The sequence below is a fragment of the Mustela putorius genome, unplaced genomic scaffold (assembly GCF_011764305.1).
Source record: "Mustela putorius furo isolate JIRA1106 unplaced genomic scaffold, ASM1176430v1.1 tig00003834_pilon_pilon_pilon, whole genome shotgun sequence".
Classification (NCBI taxonomy): Eukaryota; Metazoa; Chordata; class Mammalia; order Carnivora; family Mustelidae; genus Mustela; species Mustela putorius.
In genome coordinates, this window is record NW_025421987.1 from 100,300,954 (window position 1) to 100,318,665 (window position 17,712).

General features: G+C 39.4%; 1 protein-coding gene across 2 annotated transcripts in view; it reads right to left on the bottom strand.

The window, feature by feature from the left end:
- Positions 1–274: 274 nt before the first annotated feature.
- The window catches only part of CASR (calcium sensing receptor), a 76,499-nt gene continuing 59,061 nt past the window's right edge, over positions 275–17,712 (bottom strand). For both annotated transcript variants that reach the window (XM_004745470.3, XM_013052686.2), the window contains exons 5-7: positions 7,813–8,043; positions 4,551–4,674; positions 275–3,235 (exon numbers count right to left, since the gene is read on the bottom strand). In XM_004745470.3, the coding sequence (XP_004745527.1) occupies positions 1,719–3,235; positions 4,551–4,674; positions 7,813–8,043 (1,872 nt within the window). In that variant the 3' untranslated portion in view covers positions 275–1,718. The remainder of the gene's footprint in view (positions 3,236–4,550; positions 4,675–7,812; positions 8,044–17,712) is intronic.

Here is a 17,712-nt window from a genome sequence, read left to right on the forward strand (position 1 = left end):
ACCGTCTTCCCTTGGTGCTGGAACCAGAGAAGCAGAGCATGGGGACCTTTGGGGGTCTGACTGACTTTTTGGCTTTGCCACCCAGAGCCAGTGTTGCTAGGACTGACCCAATCCCTTGAACCAGGTCCCAGAATTCTTGGGGGTTATTATGAAGGAAGATTTTGTCCTCAGTGGACTTGTCATTAAAATCTGAATGGTAAACAAATAAGGTTTGTTTTATATTCTAAGCAAGTGAAAAAAATAATTGCAGTATCAGTAATAATATTAACTAATATTTATTGAGTGTTTATTATGTGCTAGGCACCATGCTAAAGTACTTTACATACATTATCTTGTTTAATTCACATAAGCGCTCTGTGGGGAAAGAATGATTATTACCTTTATTTTAGAGACAAAGAAATTAGGGTTTAGTGAAATTAAGGTTCCCTGCCTGTGGTCACCCAACTTGTAAGTGACTGGCTTGAACCCAGGTCTCTCTGACTCCAGACCCTGAATGCTCAGAAGAAGCTGTGCCATTCAATCACTTTAACCACCCATAGGCAGATCCCCATTTCTGGAGGGAATACAGGTATGGTATTTGGTGTGTGTGTGTGGAGGGGGAGTGCCAGGCTAAGGTTCTATGAGACATCTCTTGGAATCACACTTTCTTATCCCAGCAACTGGTAGAGGTTAATGATTGGAAGCTTATTCTCCACAGGGTCAGGTGTGGATCCGGCTTCAGAAAGCCTTGGGGGCAGGATGGGGGGAATTTCTGGATCCCTGGGACTCACTTGGTTTTAGTTCATGGCGGTGAAGGTGGTGAGGTGGGCAAGGGTGGGCAAGGAGCTCAATAATACTGCCTTTTATTAACCAGACTGTGACATTTTTTTTCCAGTTTATATTGTCCATGAACTATTATAACAGAAGCATTTTCTTAAAGATAAAACTAGATGTTAGAATATTAATTACAGATACAGCTCATTGGATTCACGGGTCCCTTCCCAGCAATCTGAGGTGATTCTTGTGATCCTGGAATCTAAACATGGCATCATTATCATATTCTTGACCAAATGCAGTTTGTACAGGAGGGATGCTAACCTTCTAGATGTTACATGATAGTAGCAGCAAGTAGGAGACCAAATATCTTACAGTTTTCATAAATAGGAGGGGACATGTTCACCTTATGGTTTTGAACATTTGAAGTTCTTCCCATTGTCGAGGTGCTGGACAGCACTGGTGACGTTCTGTCTTTCAGACTCTTAAATTTAGTGGTGGCCAGCCTGATGTTTTGTCACTCTGCACACTTTTGTCTCTGGGCCAGGGTGTCTGCAATGTTCAGAGTAGGCATTTCAGTGTTAAGGGAAAAAGAAGGGAATAGGTGGGTTGCTTACAGCCTTTGTTTCATCTCTTGGCTTTTGGGTGAATTGAACAGAGGACGAGAGCAGAGAAGAGACGTGAGGAGCAAATCTGATTATGGTGTTCTCAATACTCTGACATAGCCAACCACAGAGTCGCGCGGCTCCTCTTCTTCTTTTTTTTTTTTTTTTTTTTTAATTTTAAAGGGAACATGAGTCAATTCACTGTTATTTCAAACAGTTCAACAAAGTATGAGGTGTTTGGTGTGTTTTATTCCTCCTTCCACAAAAGAAAGGAGACTGGGGTGATTCCTCATTCCTGTCAGAGAATGTGTTCCCAGGAAACCCTTCTGGATCCTCCCTGACTGGCCATCTTCTTCCATTTTACGAATGCAGTATGTTTTCTGTGACAGTGCTACCTCCACTGCTGATGACAAAGCTTTGTGAACTGGACACTACAAGTGCCGGGGACATCTCCTCGGGGTCTTCTGTCTCTGGTCGGTGGTCCCCACCCACAGGCCCTTGCAGGCCTGTCTCCTGCACAGTCAGTTCTGAGTCTGTCTCTCCACACTGCAGCGGGAGCAATGCCTGGTGTCTGCTCAGGGTCTCATTGCTTCTCTGGGCCTCCAGGGAGTTCTGGTGTGTGGAATTCCTGTGAGCCATGGCACTCTTCTGAGGCTCGTCAAAGCTCAGTGAGAAGGTGACGGTGCCACTGCCAAAGATGACCTTCTGCTTGCACCTGGGCTGAGGCTGTGGCTGTGGCTGCGGCTGCTGCTGGAGAGTCAAGGGTTGCTGTGGCTGCTGCTCTTGCTGGGTCAGGGCCAGTGGCTGCTGCTGCTGCTTCTGCCTCTCGGGCTGTGGGAAGGGGTCTTCACTGTTGCTCTTGCTGCTGATGGAGGAGGAGGGCGTGGAGCCCGTGGAGCCCCCGAGGCTGCTGGACCGCTTGCGGGAGACGTTGCTGCGGCGCAGTGTGGCCCGGGCTGCCACCTTGAAAGCATGAGCAGCAGTGCTGCAGCGCACCTCCTCAATGGTGTTACGGGATGGCTTGAAGAGGATGATGTAGACCTTGTTGAAGAAGATGCAGGCCAGCAAGCCAAAGCTGGCTGCCAGGATAGCGATCACTTCCACGGCAGAGACAAACTTGCCGTAGGTGCTGGCGTAGGCTGGAATGAAGGAGATCCAGACGATGAAGAAGATGAGCATGCTGAAAGTGATGAACTTGGCTTCATTGAAGTTCTCTGGCAGCTTCCGGGACTTGAAGGCAAAGAAGAAGCAGATGGCAGCCAGCAGGCAGGTGTAGCCAATCAAGAAGCCCAGTGCCATAAGTGAGCCCTCATGGCATGTGATAAAAATGATCTCATCCTCCAGCTCATGGTTGCGGTAGCTTGAGGGTGGGGCGGTATAGAGCCAGATGACACAGATGACGATCTGCATGAAAGTGCAGAGAAAGACCAGCAGGAACTGCAGGTTGAGCCCCCACCACTTGCGGTGGAAGCTCGTGGGGATTTTGGCTTCAAACACCAGCAGGACACGGTTGGTTTTCACCAGGATGCATGATATGCAGAGCACGAAGCTGATGCCAAAGGCTGGCTGGCGCAGGCGGCATGTCCAGTCCTGGGGCTCACCAATGAAGAACAGGGAGCTAGAGAAGCAGCAGAGCAAGGAGAAGAGGAGGAGGTAGGAGAGCTCTCGGTTGGTGGCCTTGACGATGGGTGTGTTACGAAACTTGATGAAGACACCCAGCACGAAGGCTGTCAGGAAAATCCCCAGCACGGCAAAGAGAGTGAGTGCAATCCCAAAGGGCTCTGTCCAGGACAGAAACTCAATCTCTTTGGCAATGCAGGAAGTGTGATTTTCGTTGGACCAGAAGTCATCGGGGCACTTGTCACAGGCACTTGCATCTGTAAATTATTCCAGGAAAGAGTTAGATACTGTATGGCATAGACTGTAATTTGTGAGTTTGGGTGTGGTGGTAAGGGTATACAGGTTATTGGATGTGGTCACTTTAAATTTTCTTTGTTGATGAAATAACTGTGATTTTTACATTACAAACACACTGAACTTTGACTTATGTTTAATAATATACTTATTTAATTTCATGTATTTATAATAGTTCTGTTATTTTTTCCTTTATACACAGTGGGGGGTCATGCCACATGTTTTCCTTAGATGGCTGATGGCTTATAGCAGGGAATGATCCATCTTGCTGGACAGGTGGCTACCTACACACTAGGTGTCTAGCATAGTTCATCAACTTTCTATAATGATATGCACTCAGCCTGACTCATTTTGCATATATGGATGGGCTCTGTGGACATGTCAGAATAGACTTCCTCTTAGAGCAAGGGAGAGTATCCCACACAAAATACCTTGCCTTGCTTACTCCATATCTATGCCTTTTCAGTGAGGGAGTCTGCAGACTCATTCAGACAATAGACATTTATTAAGTCTCTTCTATGTCCCAAACAGCATGCAGTTTGGGGGAGTAAAAGAAGCATGGGCTTTCAGTCAGCGATTTGGATGGGAATCCTGGCTCTGCCATTTACTAGCTGTGTAGATTTGGTCAGGCTCCTTAACCTCTCTGAGTCTCAGTTTCATCTCTGAGTCATCTCTGTAATGGAAACAATAATCCCATTATTGTGGTGAGGATGAAATGAATAATAATAACAACAATTACATTTAATATTTATAGGGTGCCTCCAATATGTCAGGTAAGGTTTTTATTTAATATTTATCTAGAACTTACCACTTGCTAAACTAACATTAACTCATTTAATTTCCCAAACTCTATAAAATGGGCTTATTTTTCCCATGTTATAGATGAAGAAACTGAGGCACGGGAAAAGCATAAGTAGACAGCAAATGCAATGCCAAGCACCCAGCAGGCAATATATCATGGCCTATGAACTCTGTAGTCTGGAACAGACAGAACTTTGTCTATTCAGGGTTCCTGAGCTATAAGAAAAGGAATACAATGTTGAAGAGTGGTATCAAAGTAAAAGAAAGATGTCTAAGCTTTTATAGTATTACAAGACATCTAATATTTCTTTTCTATCCCCCTCAGTGTGGGCCCAATATGACTTTCAGGCATACCTTGTTCAGTGAGAAACTGTGCTAAGTACCTGCTCAGCATAGCCCTTTCAGGGACATCACTGACCCGAGGGCCCCAAAGTGGACAAGGCTTTGTGTGGTGTCCATATGGGCATGTTCCTTTACCTGTTTCATCACTGTATTCCCCATCAGGACACTCCACACACTCAAAGCAGCAAGTGGGCTCCCCCTCAATGATTCCTTTCCTGGTCCCTGCCAGGCAGTCTCGACTGCAGTTGGAAAATGGCACCTGGAGAACCGAGAGCACAAAAGTGAAGGGCTGCAGCTATGGAATCAGGTTCACAGCTCCTTTTACGTAAGTACAGGGGAGGAGTTTGTGCACAAGGACCAGTACAACAGACTTCAGGCCCATTCCAGACAGAGGAAGCTCCAGAGATCCTTGTTCCTGTTATTTATGAAAAGGAGAGATGTCCATGGGCAAGTGCCTGCACCTGTGCATGCACACACACACACACACACACACACACACACACACACACACACACACTCACTCATGGGATTCTGGAAAGATTAGTTGTTGAGACTCCACACAGTGACCAAAATCCACTTTAAATAATCCCCCGTTCCATTCCCTCCAAGTCTCAGAATGGGACACCTGTTTACTTTCCATGGAAACAGTAGTTTAAGACAAACTAAAAGATACAGGGACATGGACCTACACACGATAGGACAATTACAAGGGGGAGATGCTGAGATGAGAAATTTGTTTGGAAAATGAGACTTTGAACTTTGTAGTGAATTGTAATTCCTGCAATTTTATTTTAGGCTTTATAGGGAGACTTCTGAGATACTTGTAACCATTCAGCAAGGAAGGCAGGACAGGCATAGAGGGGTCAAAAGTAAATGGATCAGAAAGATATGTCAGGCAATTACTATCCAAAAGAAATCTGCAATAGCTATATTAGTTTCAGGTAACAGAGATTTTATTTATTTGTTTATTTCCCTAGTGGACTCAGGGTGCATGGAATTTGATCATAATCCTTGGTTTTTTTCCCTATCATGTTTTTATTTATTATTTATTCATTATTTATCCATGTTTCAATCTCTTTTAGTCATTTTTAATGATTACCACCCAAAACAAAAGCTTGGACCAGGACAATAACCCACACCTAACTGTATGGTTTCCTCTATCCCTTGCTTCCTCCCCCACCAGATATTCATAACCAAGATGATCACTATTCTATGTTTACCACAGGCAAATAACACTAAACTTTCAAGGAACAGATGAATTTATCTTACGTAAACTCTACCAAAGTTTAAAAAAAAAAAAAATAAAGAAAGGAACACCTAACTCTTTCTTATAAGGGCAGTGTAACCCTGATTCCAAAACTGGACAAGAGCAATATGAAAAAGAAAAAAAGAAATTACAGTCTCATCTCACTACTTTGTCTTCAGAAGCAGACCTGAGTTGAGAATCTATGTACAGGTAGTTTATAAAGAAAGTTCTTTCAAGGGAACCGGGAAGAGAATGGAGAAAGTCAGACACAGAAGGTAAGAAGACAACAAGGGTGTGATCTTGAGCAAAGACCCTCAAAGATTAGCTGCCTGATCCCACAGGAGAACCCTCCACTCTAAGTTATTCTTCAGAGCTCTCCTGACCTGAGGAAAAGAGAGCCAGGGCTTTCATACTTCCACACCACTAGTTTTTAAGGGTCATCTTAGGGAAATGTAAATTCCTAGGCTCTTCTACCTCTCTGAGCCTGTGGGCAAAGTGGGATCCATTAGCCTGCTGGTTGTCTCCTGAAAAAGAGTGGTGAGTTCTGGTTATTGGAAGGAAAAAATACACCGAAGTCTGGAGCTATATACTAAGTATAAGGAATCTGAAAGGATCTGGAAAGAATGTAACTGTTTTTCACCACTTGAAAAAAGATGAAAAGTACTAAAACAACTAACAAACTCAAAGGACTTAAGAAACAATATATATCATGATCATGTTGTGTTTATGCCAGCAATGCAAACAAGTTTATCATTAGAAAAATCTATAGGTGTCATCCCCTGCCTTAATAAGTTAATGCAGAAAAATCATATGATCATCAATAGATGAAGAAAAAACATTTGATGAAATTCAACACGAACTCATGATTAGAAACTTAACTGAGAAAGGAGTTAGGAAGAAATATCTTTAACTTGTAACGGATGATATAGAAAATTCTTAGGTAAACATCATTCTATATGAGAAAATATAAGAAGCATTTCTTTTAAAACAAGAATGCCCGCTATCACCACTATTATTAAACATTGTGGAGTTCATAGCTAGTGGAATAAGACAAGAAAAATAAGGGCATAAATATTGGAAATAACTCAATAAAACTTATTATTTGCAGATGATATGATTGTCCACATAGAAAACTTAAAAGAAATAAAACCAGATTGTTAGAAATAATTGGGGAGCTGCCCGAAACTAAAATGCTAGACTTCTCATATCCGAATTTCGTTAGTTTTTCTTAGAAAGACACTTCACCTTTTGTTTGATTTTGGTTGACTGCCAGATCCTTAAATGGTTGTTTTTTACAGTTTTGTCTAATTTATTGCTTCATCATTTCAGAAGCTCTACTTCTGCCTCATTCCATATGATCATGTCAGATAACATGGCAGAGCTCATGCTATTTTCAAAGTGTCTCTTTAATAAGACTCTTCCCTTCTATTCCCACCTATCTGCATGGTTTAGAGACATCTTACAAAGTTAAACACATGGAAAACAATAAAATAATTTCTTTGTTCTAACAGAAAAGAAATAACTGATTTGACAAGAAGTTTTTTAAAAAAATCCAAATAGAAGATGATTGGCATTATCTTCTAATGAAAGAGGGATAGAAAGGGCAATATTGGACCGGAGGATTTCTAAGTTTCCTGGGACCCTGGGGAGGGAAGGAAAGGAGAAGAAATAGTGAAGGATGGTACACATTAGCACTCTCAAACATCGTAACACAGTACTCTCAGAGATTTTCTCTTTCCCAAGTCATCAACCCATATATATTCTAAGAAATTGTCCTTTTGACTTATAAGTCCATCTTGAGCTATTTGGATGATAGGGAACTAACTCTGAATAGTCCAGGCTCTGCCTTGAATGATGCTTATGTTTGCTTAAATATTTTGCACTAGTTGGGGAAAGTTTTAGACAAGAAAATTGTTAGGAGTCAGATTTATAAAGAATAAATTTTCCAATATAGGATTCTCCTCTTTAGTGTACTAAACACTGATAGATTTCACAGAGAACCTTGGCAGTGCACAGTTAGTGAGTTGAAGGACGTGGACTTACCATTTTTCAAGTCCAGTGGTGAAGCCCAACCCTCTTCCCCGCCAAGGCCGAGCACAATTTCCTCGGCACATGGTAGAGCCATCTGTTGTTCAGATGGAGAGCACATACCTCCCTGGAGAACCCACTCCACAAGATTTTCTCCTCATTGATGAAGAGCCTTTCTCCTTTCTTGGCATAGACGTTGTAATAGCCGACTTCCTTAAACACTATGGAACCATCCTCTGGGGAGAGGTGCCAGTTGATGATGGAATAGTTCCCCATCAGGTCACCACATTCATCGAAAGTCACCTGCTCCCCCATATTGTTGGTAAAGTTTAGGTGCCGGAGGTGCTTTAGGACCTAAAGAGGAATGAAGATTCTGAGTACAAGCCACAAGGCTGCCATGTATGGTTAAATATTTTGGGAAGAGACACTTTTTCTAATTTACACTAAGGTACTTGCATGTGTTAGCAACAGCCCTGGTAAGCCATGGGCTTTACTTGGTATTCAAATTGAAACACTTTCTTGAAGTCAGGCAAATAGTACTGTCACCCCCCCCATTTTTTTTTTTTTTTTTTTTTTTGATGGGGAAAGTGAGGCATAGAAATGGAAGTATCTTGTTTAGGGTCACACAGTTAGCAAATGGTGTAAAGCCTGCGTTCTTAACAGCTGTGCTCTGTTGTTGCATCATTAGGCTTCTGGCTTTGCTTCCCGTATGCCCCTGATGTGGCTTGGAGGAGGCAGTGGACACTCAGCCCCTTCCATGTGGGACATGCCAGGGGTCACTGAGCCACCAAGAGAGATTAAGACACAGTCCTGCCTATGAATGTAGGGATGCTTGCTTCTGCTGTACCTCACAAGTCCCTGGGCTTTATCATTCTCTAACTCTGAGCATGTTTTTTCACTTTTGTAAGGAGAGTGCTGGGCCAAAGAGGCTACAGGGTCTCTACAAACCTTGGTATGGACTTCTTCTATTCTGTGGTTTGGTGGTCTCAGAAGTACATCTAGAGGCACTTCTCCCTTTTATCATAAAAACCAGCATCTAATTTGACACTGGGAAAAAATTTTGGGTTGATTTTGTCTAGTGGATGGTCTGACTGGGGCCTAGCAGCCATTATCCATATTAATGTGCATGACAAACTCAGCTGATTGAGCTAGACCTTAAGTGTTCCACTACTTGAGGGCCGCTTTAATGTCCCATTCCATTCCAGAGTTGACACTGCTTTTTAATACATCGGTAATGAGATTATTTTCAGGAGTTACCTGAATTTTCTCAAAACAACTCTGGGACAAGTCTGGGGACAGAGTCTATGGCAGACCACATATGCACACGAACATAGCACCCTGGGTGCCTCACCTAACCTTCTCTGTGTGATTTACTCCTTTAGTGTTCTCATTGCTATCCTGCTATACTCTGGCTGCCCTGACTTTTGTCCAGACCTATGGAGGAAAGGGGTTACCTTACTCCTTGTTACCTGTTCTTCTGCTCTGCAACCAGAACTGCTAAGCTATCCTCAAAAAGATGGAGACTGAATCCTACTAAGGATTCATACCACCTGTGTTCTCCAGAGTTTTCCTCAATGGTCATCAATCTTATATTTCTTTCTTAATTTTTACTGAGCTCTTAATCCTGTCTGCAGAGTGGTACCCCAGATTTGCTCCTTTTTTTTATACATTCAGCTCTCCTTCTTTTTCCTCCTTGCTCTTGGAATGATCTGGCCTCCTATAAAGAGTGGTATCTGTGGTGTCACTTTTGTCTCTACCCCAACACAACCCTGTCCTGACACAGCTTTCTTCCCCTGAGAGGAATATACAGTCCTTCTACTCTGTAAGGCTAACGCTCTTTTGCAGTACTTAGAACCTCATTCCTTCCACCCCACCCACCCTGGAACTTTTCTGACATGGTCAATATCTGTCTCCATTCCACAATCATTCTCTTCCCACAACCTGCTGGGGATCTCTCATGTCTCAGAAGAAATATGCTTCAAACTTCTCTAAGTAGCTTCCAAAACCTTCTATACTTTCATCCCACATACCCACCATTACTTTCAGTGCAAGGGTTTTATCCTAATTGTACAGGGTCCATGGTCATTTCCACAATTGTGTGCTAACTCTGTCTTTGCTCTGTTGTGTGTAAAAGGAGATGAAAAGAGTGGAGAGGCAGGGAACTACCTCTTGTTTATACTTCCTTTGTGTCAGGCACTGTACTAATGCTTTACACAACATCTCTTTTAATCCTCACAACAACTCTGTTATTATCTTTATTTTATAGATGAGGAAACAGACATAGAGAGGTCAAGAAACTTGCCAGTCAGAAGCTAGGAAGTTCTTGAGCTATGATTGAAATATGAGCTCTTCCTACCACACCATCCCGCCTCTGATAGAAATTGTTTAGAGGGTCCATGGCAAGTATTTGTCAGTAATATTTCCTCATTAAATATATTTTTAAAAAAGCATCACTCTTATTTGAAGAATAATCTTAAAAACATATATAGCGGTAAAGCTAGAGTATTTAGTATAAATTTACTTTCTATTCAGGTTTAATTCCTTGGTTCTCAATTATGCCAGGCATCAAGCTCCCTTTATCCTTTTTTCTGTCTATAGGTTCTCTGCAGTGAAACTCTCCAGGCGTCAGTGGGTGAATAAGAAAAGGAACAGGGACAATCATTTTATAATTAAATGGTTTTCTTCTACATTGGTCAAATTGGGCAGAAAAGTGACTCAAAGATAATCACTGGCTATAACCCTTTTGCATTTCTAGTGGCCTGGGATGGAGATTTCTACCATAATCTTAATTTGAATGAAGAAGGAGCTAATCAAAAACCATTTTCTTAAAGTTTCCACTAAAAAACTCATTTTAAATATAAGGGGAGATTTGTATGCTGTTAGGATGAATCAACAATAAATATTTATAGAGTATCTACTATGTGTTCTGAACTAGGCTGCAGTAGTATAAGGCTTAGTAATATAGTCCTCCTGGAGTTTACAAATGGGTTAGAGAGATAAGGAATAAGACATAAATATTGGATGAAATAACAAACCATGTGAGATAAAATATAGTTAAGCTCTAACTTACGGGCTATCAGCTCTAAATACAGTTATGTTCAGGAGATATGGAAATTAAAAAGGAATACTAAAAATCTCAATGCAGGCTTGAGGCATGGTAGAAATTTGGACTGACAGAGGACAGAAGGAAGGATGGTGTTAAGAACAGTGGGAAAGGCATGGACAAAGATCAAGTTAGGAATAAATATGAAGTGGTGTGGGGGCAAAAAAGAAACCAGCTTCTTAAAATTTGTGTATGTGCTAGAGAACAGAGGGACATAAAGTAGATAGGTAAAGAGGAGCTAAGGCACAGAGGCTAGATTTCATAATAAAAGGCATAGGACTAGATAATAATGGGTTGATGAGAATGTAGAGAAATCAGAATCCTCCATACACTGCTGGTGGGGATGTAAAATGGTGCAGACACTTTAGAAAACATTCTGACACTTCTTCAAAAAGTTAAAAATAGAGTTACCACTCAACCCAGAAATTCTACTCTTATGTGCCATCCCAAGAAAAATGAAAACCTATATCCACACAAAAACTTGAACTCAGCTGCAGCAACTTCTTGCAAGACACATTTCTAAAGACAAGGGGAACAAAAGCAAAAATGAACTATTGGGTTCATTGATGAACATTATCAAGATAAAAACTTCTGCTCAGTAAAGGAAGCAGTCAACAAAACTAAAAGGCAACCTATGGAATGAGAGAAGATATTTGCAAATGACATATCAGATAAAGGGCTGGTATCCAAGATCTATAAAGAACTTATCAAACTCAATACCCAGAAAAACCCAAATAACCCAATTAAGAAATGAGCAGAAGACACGAACAGACATTCTTCCAAAGAAGACATACAAATTGCCAATAGACACATGAAAAAATGCTCCACATCTCTTGTCATCAGAAATACAAATTAAAACCACATTGAGATATCACCTTAAACCAGTTAGAATGGCTAACTAGTGTTAGCCATTAAGTTAGAATGAACAAGACAGGAAACAACAAATGTTGGTGAGGATGTGGAGAAAGGGGAACCCCCTTACACTGTTGGTGGGAGTACAAGCTAATATAGCCACTCTGGCAAACAGTATGGAGGTTCCTTAAGAAGTTAAAAATAGAACTAGCTTATAACCCAGCAGTTGAATTACTTAGTACTTACCCCAAAGATACAGATGTAGTGTTCTGAAGGGTACCTGTACCCCAATGTTCATAGTAGCAATGTCCACAATAGTCAAACTGCAGAAGGAGCCAAGATGTTCTTCAACAGATGAACAGATGTAGTTTATATATACAATGGAATATTACTCAGCCATCAGAAAGGATGAATACCTACCATTTACACTGATGTGGATGGAACTGCAGGGTATTAAATGCTAAGTGAAATAAGTCAAAGGATGACAATATTCATATGGTTTCACTCATATGCAGAATATAAGAAATCATGCAGAGGATTAGAGGGGAAGGGAGGGAAAATTGAATGAGAAGAAACCAGAGAGAGAGAGAGAAAAACTATGAGAGACTCTTGACCCTGAGAAACTAGCTGAGGATTGTGGTAGGAGAACAGGGTGGTGGGAATTAAGAAGGGCATGGAATGTGATGAGCACTAGGTGTTATATGCAAGTTATGAATCATTGAACCCTACATCTGAAAATGATGATGTGCTATATGTTGGATAATTGAATTTTAAAAAACTTTAACACAATTGTTTATAGTAGCACTATTCATAATAATCAAAAAGTGGAAACAAGCTAAATGTCCTTCATTTGGATTAATGGATGAATTATTATATCCATATAATGGTATACTATTCAGCCATAAAAAGGAATGAAGTACTAATATATGCTACAACATGGATGAACCTTGAAAACATGCTAAGTGGAAGAAGTCAGTCACACAGACCACATATTTTATGATTCCATTTATATGAAGTGTCCAGAAATATCCAAATATATAGAGACAGAAAGTAGATTTGTTGTTATTTACTAATGGGGGAGTGAAGGGGGTGGAGTGATAGCTAAAGATATGAAGTTTTTTTTTAATGTGGTGAAAATGTTCTAAATTGAATATGGTTATGGTTGTACAACTCTGCAGATATATTAAAAACCACTTTAATAGGTGAACTGTATGGTATGTGAATTATATCTTTAAAAAGCTGTTTAAAAGAGGAGGTATCAAAAGGGATTTACATATCCAAATATGACTTTCCCAGTGAAGCTGGTATCTAGCAGCAGGTATCTTGAAACAAGGTAACCTTGAGCATACTTGATGTTGAGAATTTACTAATGAGACATAGCAATTCTAACCTCAAATGAGACAGGGAAAAAAGGGTAGGCAGAAGGTAAGAGCAGTACAAATATCTTATCCAGAAAAGGAAGCACCCAGAATTTTTGTGGCTAGAAATTTTATACCTAAGATTAGACACATTTCTTCTAAAGAAGATTTATTCCTTTCTCTATCCCCAGTGTTTTGTAGAGGGCCTGAATTTTTTTTTAAATTAAATTGATTTATTTATTTTCAGAAAAACAGTATTCATTATTTTTTCACTACACCCAGTGCTCCATGCAATCTGTGCCCTCTATAATACCCACCACCTGGTACCCCAACCTCCCACCCACCCGCCAATTCAAACCCCTCAGGTTTTTTTTAGAGTCCATAGTCTCTCATGATTCACCTCCCCTTCCAATTTACCCCAACTCCCTGAATTTTAATGGATATTCAAACTATGTCTTTTGAATGTTTGGTTAATAGTATGGGCCTTAAACTAATACTGTTGCATTTGTCAGGTAATGTCAAACCATAATGAGGTTTTCACTAGTCTGAGGATAAATAAGAAAAGGTCAACATAGTTTCTGTATTAGTTAAAAGAGCAAGTAGGTAGAAAATCAATAAGGATATAAAAGACTTGAATAATACTTGATCAACAGACTTGATCTAATTGAGATTTATAGAACACTGAAGCCAATAGCAGTAGAATACACATTCTTTTTAAGGGCACATAGAGTATTTACTAATATAAACCATATTCTGGATCATAAAACAAGTTTCCACAAATTTAAAAATATTCAAACCAAGTATATACTTTTTGACTCCAGAGGATTTAAATTAGAAATGATCAACAGAAAGATATTTGGAAAATCTAGATACTCAGATACTAGTAACACTCTTCTAAATAACCTATTCATTTCAGAAGGAATGAAAGGAAAGTTAGAATATATTTTTGAATTAAATGAAAATGAAAACATAGCATATAAAAATTGAGGGGGCTACAGCTAATGCAACATTTAGAGGGAAATTTGTAACACTAAAATTACTATATTAGAAGAGAAGAAGGGTCTCAAAACAGTTACCCCACTTTCCAAGTTAAGAAACTAGAAAAAGAAAAGCAAGGTAAATTCAAATAAAGCAGGAGAAAGGAAATGATAAAGATCAGAGCAAAAATCAGTGAAACAGATAACAGGAAAATAGAGAGAAAGTCACTAAAACATAAACTGGTTCTTTGGAAGATCTGTAAAATCAGTTGATCTCTGGGGCGCCTGGGTGGCTCAGTGGGTTAAGCCGCTGCTTTCGGCTCAGGTCATGATCTCAGAGTTCTGGGATCAAGTCCTGCATCGGGCTCTCTGCTCGGCAGGAAGCCTGCTTCCCTCTCTCTCTCTCTCTGCCTGCCTCTCCATCTACTTGTGATTTCTCTCTGTCAAATAAATACATAAAATCTTTAAAAAAAAAAAATCAGTTGATCTCTACCCAGATAGACAGAAAAAAAGGAAGAAGATGTATAATTCCAAAAATAATGAGGGGAGTGAGATCACTAAACATCTTGCAGATAGTCTGAGAATATTAATAACAATTTAATCAATAATAATCTAAATAAATTTATGTCAGTATATTTAACAATTGAGATACAGTCTTTGGAAGACACAAACTATCAAAGCTGTCTTCAGAGGTAACCAGAATAGCCCTATAAGTGTTGTTTTTTTTTAGGAGAGAGAGCGAGTATGCATGTGTACATGGAGAGCTGTGGGGGAGGGACAGAGAGAGAGGGAGAGAGAGAATTTAAGCAGGATCCACACCTAATGAGATCCTAAAACAGGGCTATTTCATGATCCCGAGATCATGACCTGAGACAAAATCAAGAGTCAGATGCTTACCTGACTGAGCCAGCCAAGTGCCCCAGCATTATAAGTTTTAAAGAAATTGAATTTACAGTTCAGAATTTTTCTCACAAAGAAAACTGTCCCAAGCTGGCTTCACTGATGAATTTTGCCGCATATTTCAGGAAGAAGTAATATCAATTCCACAGAAACTCTTTCAGAACATTGAAAAGGAGGCAGTACTTGCTAACTCATTCTTTGAAGCCAGTATTACTCAGATACTCAAAAATAAAACTATTGGCCAATATCTCTCATGAATGTAGAAGCAAAATTTCTTAACCAAATGCTAACTATCTGCAAAAAGGAAAATACACTGTGACCAAGTAGAGTTTATCATAGGAATGCAAGGTTGGTTTAACATTTGACTACGTTAACATACTACAAAAGGAAAACAATCTGATCATCTCAATAAATATAGAAAAAGAAGTTGATAACATTCAATCTCTATTCCTGATAAACACTCTCCATAATCTAGGAGTAAAAAGGAGCTTTTTGAATCCTATTAAGGACATCTATGAAAAACCTGTAGTTAACATTATGCTTAGTGGTGAGAGAATGAATGTTTTTCCTCTAAGATCAGGATCAAAACAAGAATGTGAATTCTCACTGTGGCTATACACTGTAGCTATAGAATGGAGGTTCTAGCCAGTACAGTTGGCTGAATTCTGCTGATTCAGACTGAAAAGATAAAGTTCTAAGTTCTATATATAAACAAAAACAAGCAAACAAAAGAACTTTCAAATAAGGTGAAAAGACTTAGGATTCACTTTTTGAAAAACTTCATTGAAGACCATAAAAATTAAGGCTTTTATATAAACAGTTGTAACTTAAACCTGTTTTTAAAAGCAAAATACTTAAAATTATACTGTAGGATTAAAAGCCAACACAAATTTTCCCTTTGAGATATAACTGTAACTTAAGTTCATACATTCTGAATTAAAAAGAAAAACATCCTGGATTTAAAAAAAGGTAAGTCCCCCAAACAACTGTTCCATGTAAGATTGATGACAGAGTACGCCAGAAGGTGAAGGGAGCGGCCAACACCTAAAATGTAGGACTGGCAGTCCCTTAATAGAGAGAGAACCAGAATTATTCAACTAGCTGTGGTAAATTAATTCAAACTAATTGCAGGAAGGACAACCCCCCCTTTAAAATTTTAAAATAAAATGCAAAAATGGATTTTTTTTAAAAAGTGTCTTTTCTCCTTTTAAGGGGATTCATTAGTACAAATCAGGCTAAAAAATTGTTCTGATTCTTAGGACACCTGTGTCGATTAAAAATAAGAATAAAATTTAATTGTTTCTGTATCTTCATGCATGAATAATCCTGTTTGTACTCTTTTTTTATACTCTTAAAATCCTTACTGAAGTGGTATTTTTCCCATCATTTATCTCATTGATAATGAAGAGGTAAGTTTCAGCACAAATTTATGAAGTCCGAGTTATTGTGGAGTTTTTTGCATGAGCATTTTCTGCTAACTTCTTCCAGACCACTCACTTTCTTTTTTCTGTGCCTATGTCTCTATACTGTTTTGTAGTTATTCATTTAACCACTGTCTTCTCTCAGTGTTTACCATTGTCCCATCCTCTTTCTTTTCTTATTTGTTCATTCAACAAGTATTTATTAAGCACCTAATATGGGCCAAACAGGGACTTTTTTAGTGATAAGAGATACAGTTATATTCAAGATGGACAAAAGGATGTTTGGTATTCTCTAATTTGGTCTATTGTGTCCACTCTTACTTATTTGCACACTGTACTTTGTCTTTGTGTCTCTATATGAATCAGTTTCAGGATGGTGATCTGCTGATCATCCAGGTTTAAGGTATGGACCACTGTCTTCATTGCAAAGCCATTGGCTGACCCAGCGGTCACTTAGGAGCTAGAAAGCCTGTGCCTAGAGGGACAATTGGGTACATGGTTCTTTTAACAGGTGGTGTTAGGGGAACAGACTGCCTAGGGCAGATGTGGGCTTTCTTATTGGCTAGACATATGACTTTGGGCAAATCATTTTGGTTTCTTTGAGTCTTACTTTCCTCACCTCCTCACCTCCAAAAGAATAATACTCAAGACTAATATTTAATACTAACATGAACACTTATGTATAGGTAGTATCCTAAGCACTTTTTACGTATTAACTAGTGTCATCCTTATAATGAACTTATACATTTCATTATCTCCATTTTTCAGGTGAAGAAGATGAGACACAGGCACATTAAGTGACTGCCCAAGGTCATAAAACCGTTAAGTAGCAATTTAAGTGTCCAAACTGTCAACTAGATACTCAATCTATTACATTGTCTATTGCTAGTTACAACAGGTTAACTAGTGTAAAATTTAAGTTGAGACGATGGGTTTATTTTTAAAATGGGATCATGGAGACATGTATAATGCTTGTGGCAACATGAAAGGCCTTAATCGGAAAAGGGGTCTATACCGAATAACATCCGTCTCCAATCATGGCATGAACTTGCCCAACTCCAGGGACTTTTCATTATTTTATATTTTTAATGAACTATATTGAAGTATAGTTTACATAGGATAAAATATGCCTATTTTAAAAGTAGAGTTCTGGGTTTTGGTAAATATGCTAGTATAACCACCACTGCTATCATCCCAAAAGTTTCCCGGATGTCGCTTCCGAGTTCGTCCCCACCCCCACTTGGAGCCCTAGCCCACTGTGGATCTGTTTTCTTTCTATCATTAGAGAAAGTGTTTTTTTTTTTTTTTCTATTGTTAGAGAAAGGATATGATAGAAGTATAGTAATAAAAAGAGTATGACTCCTTTTTAAGTCTGGATTTTTTCGCTCAACATGATGTTTGGGGTATTTACC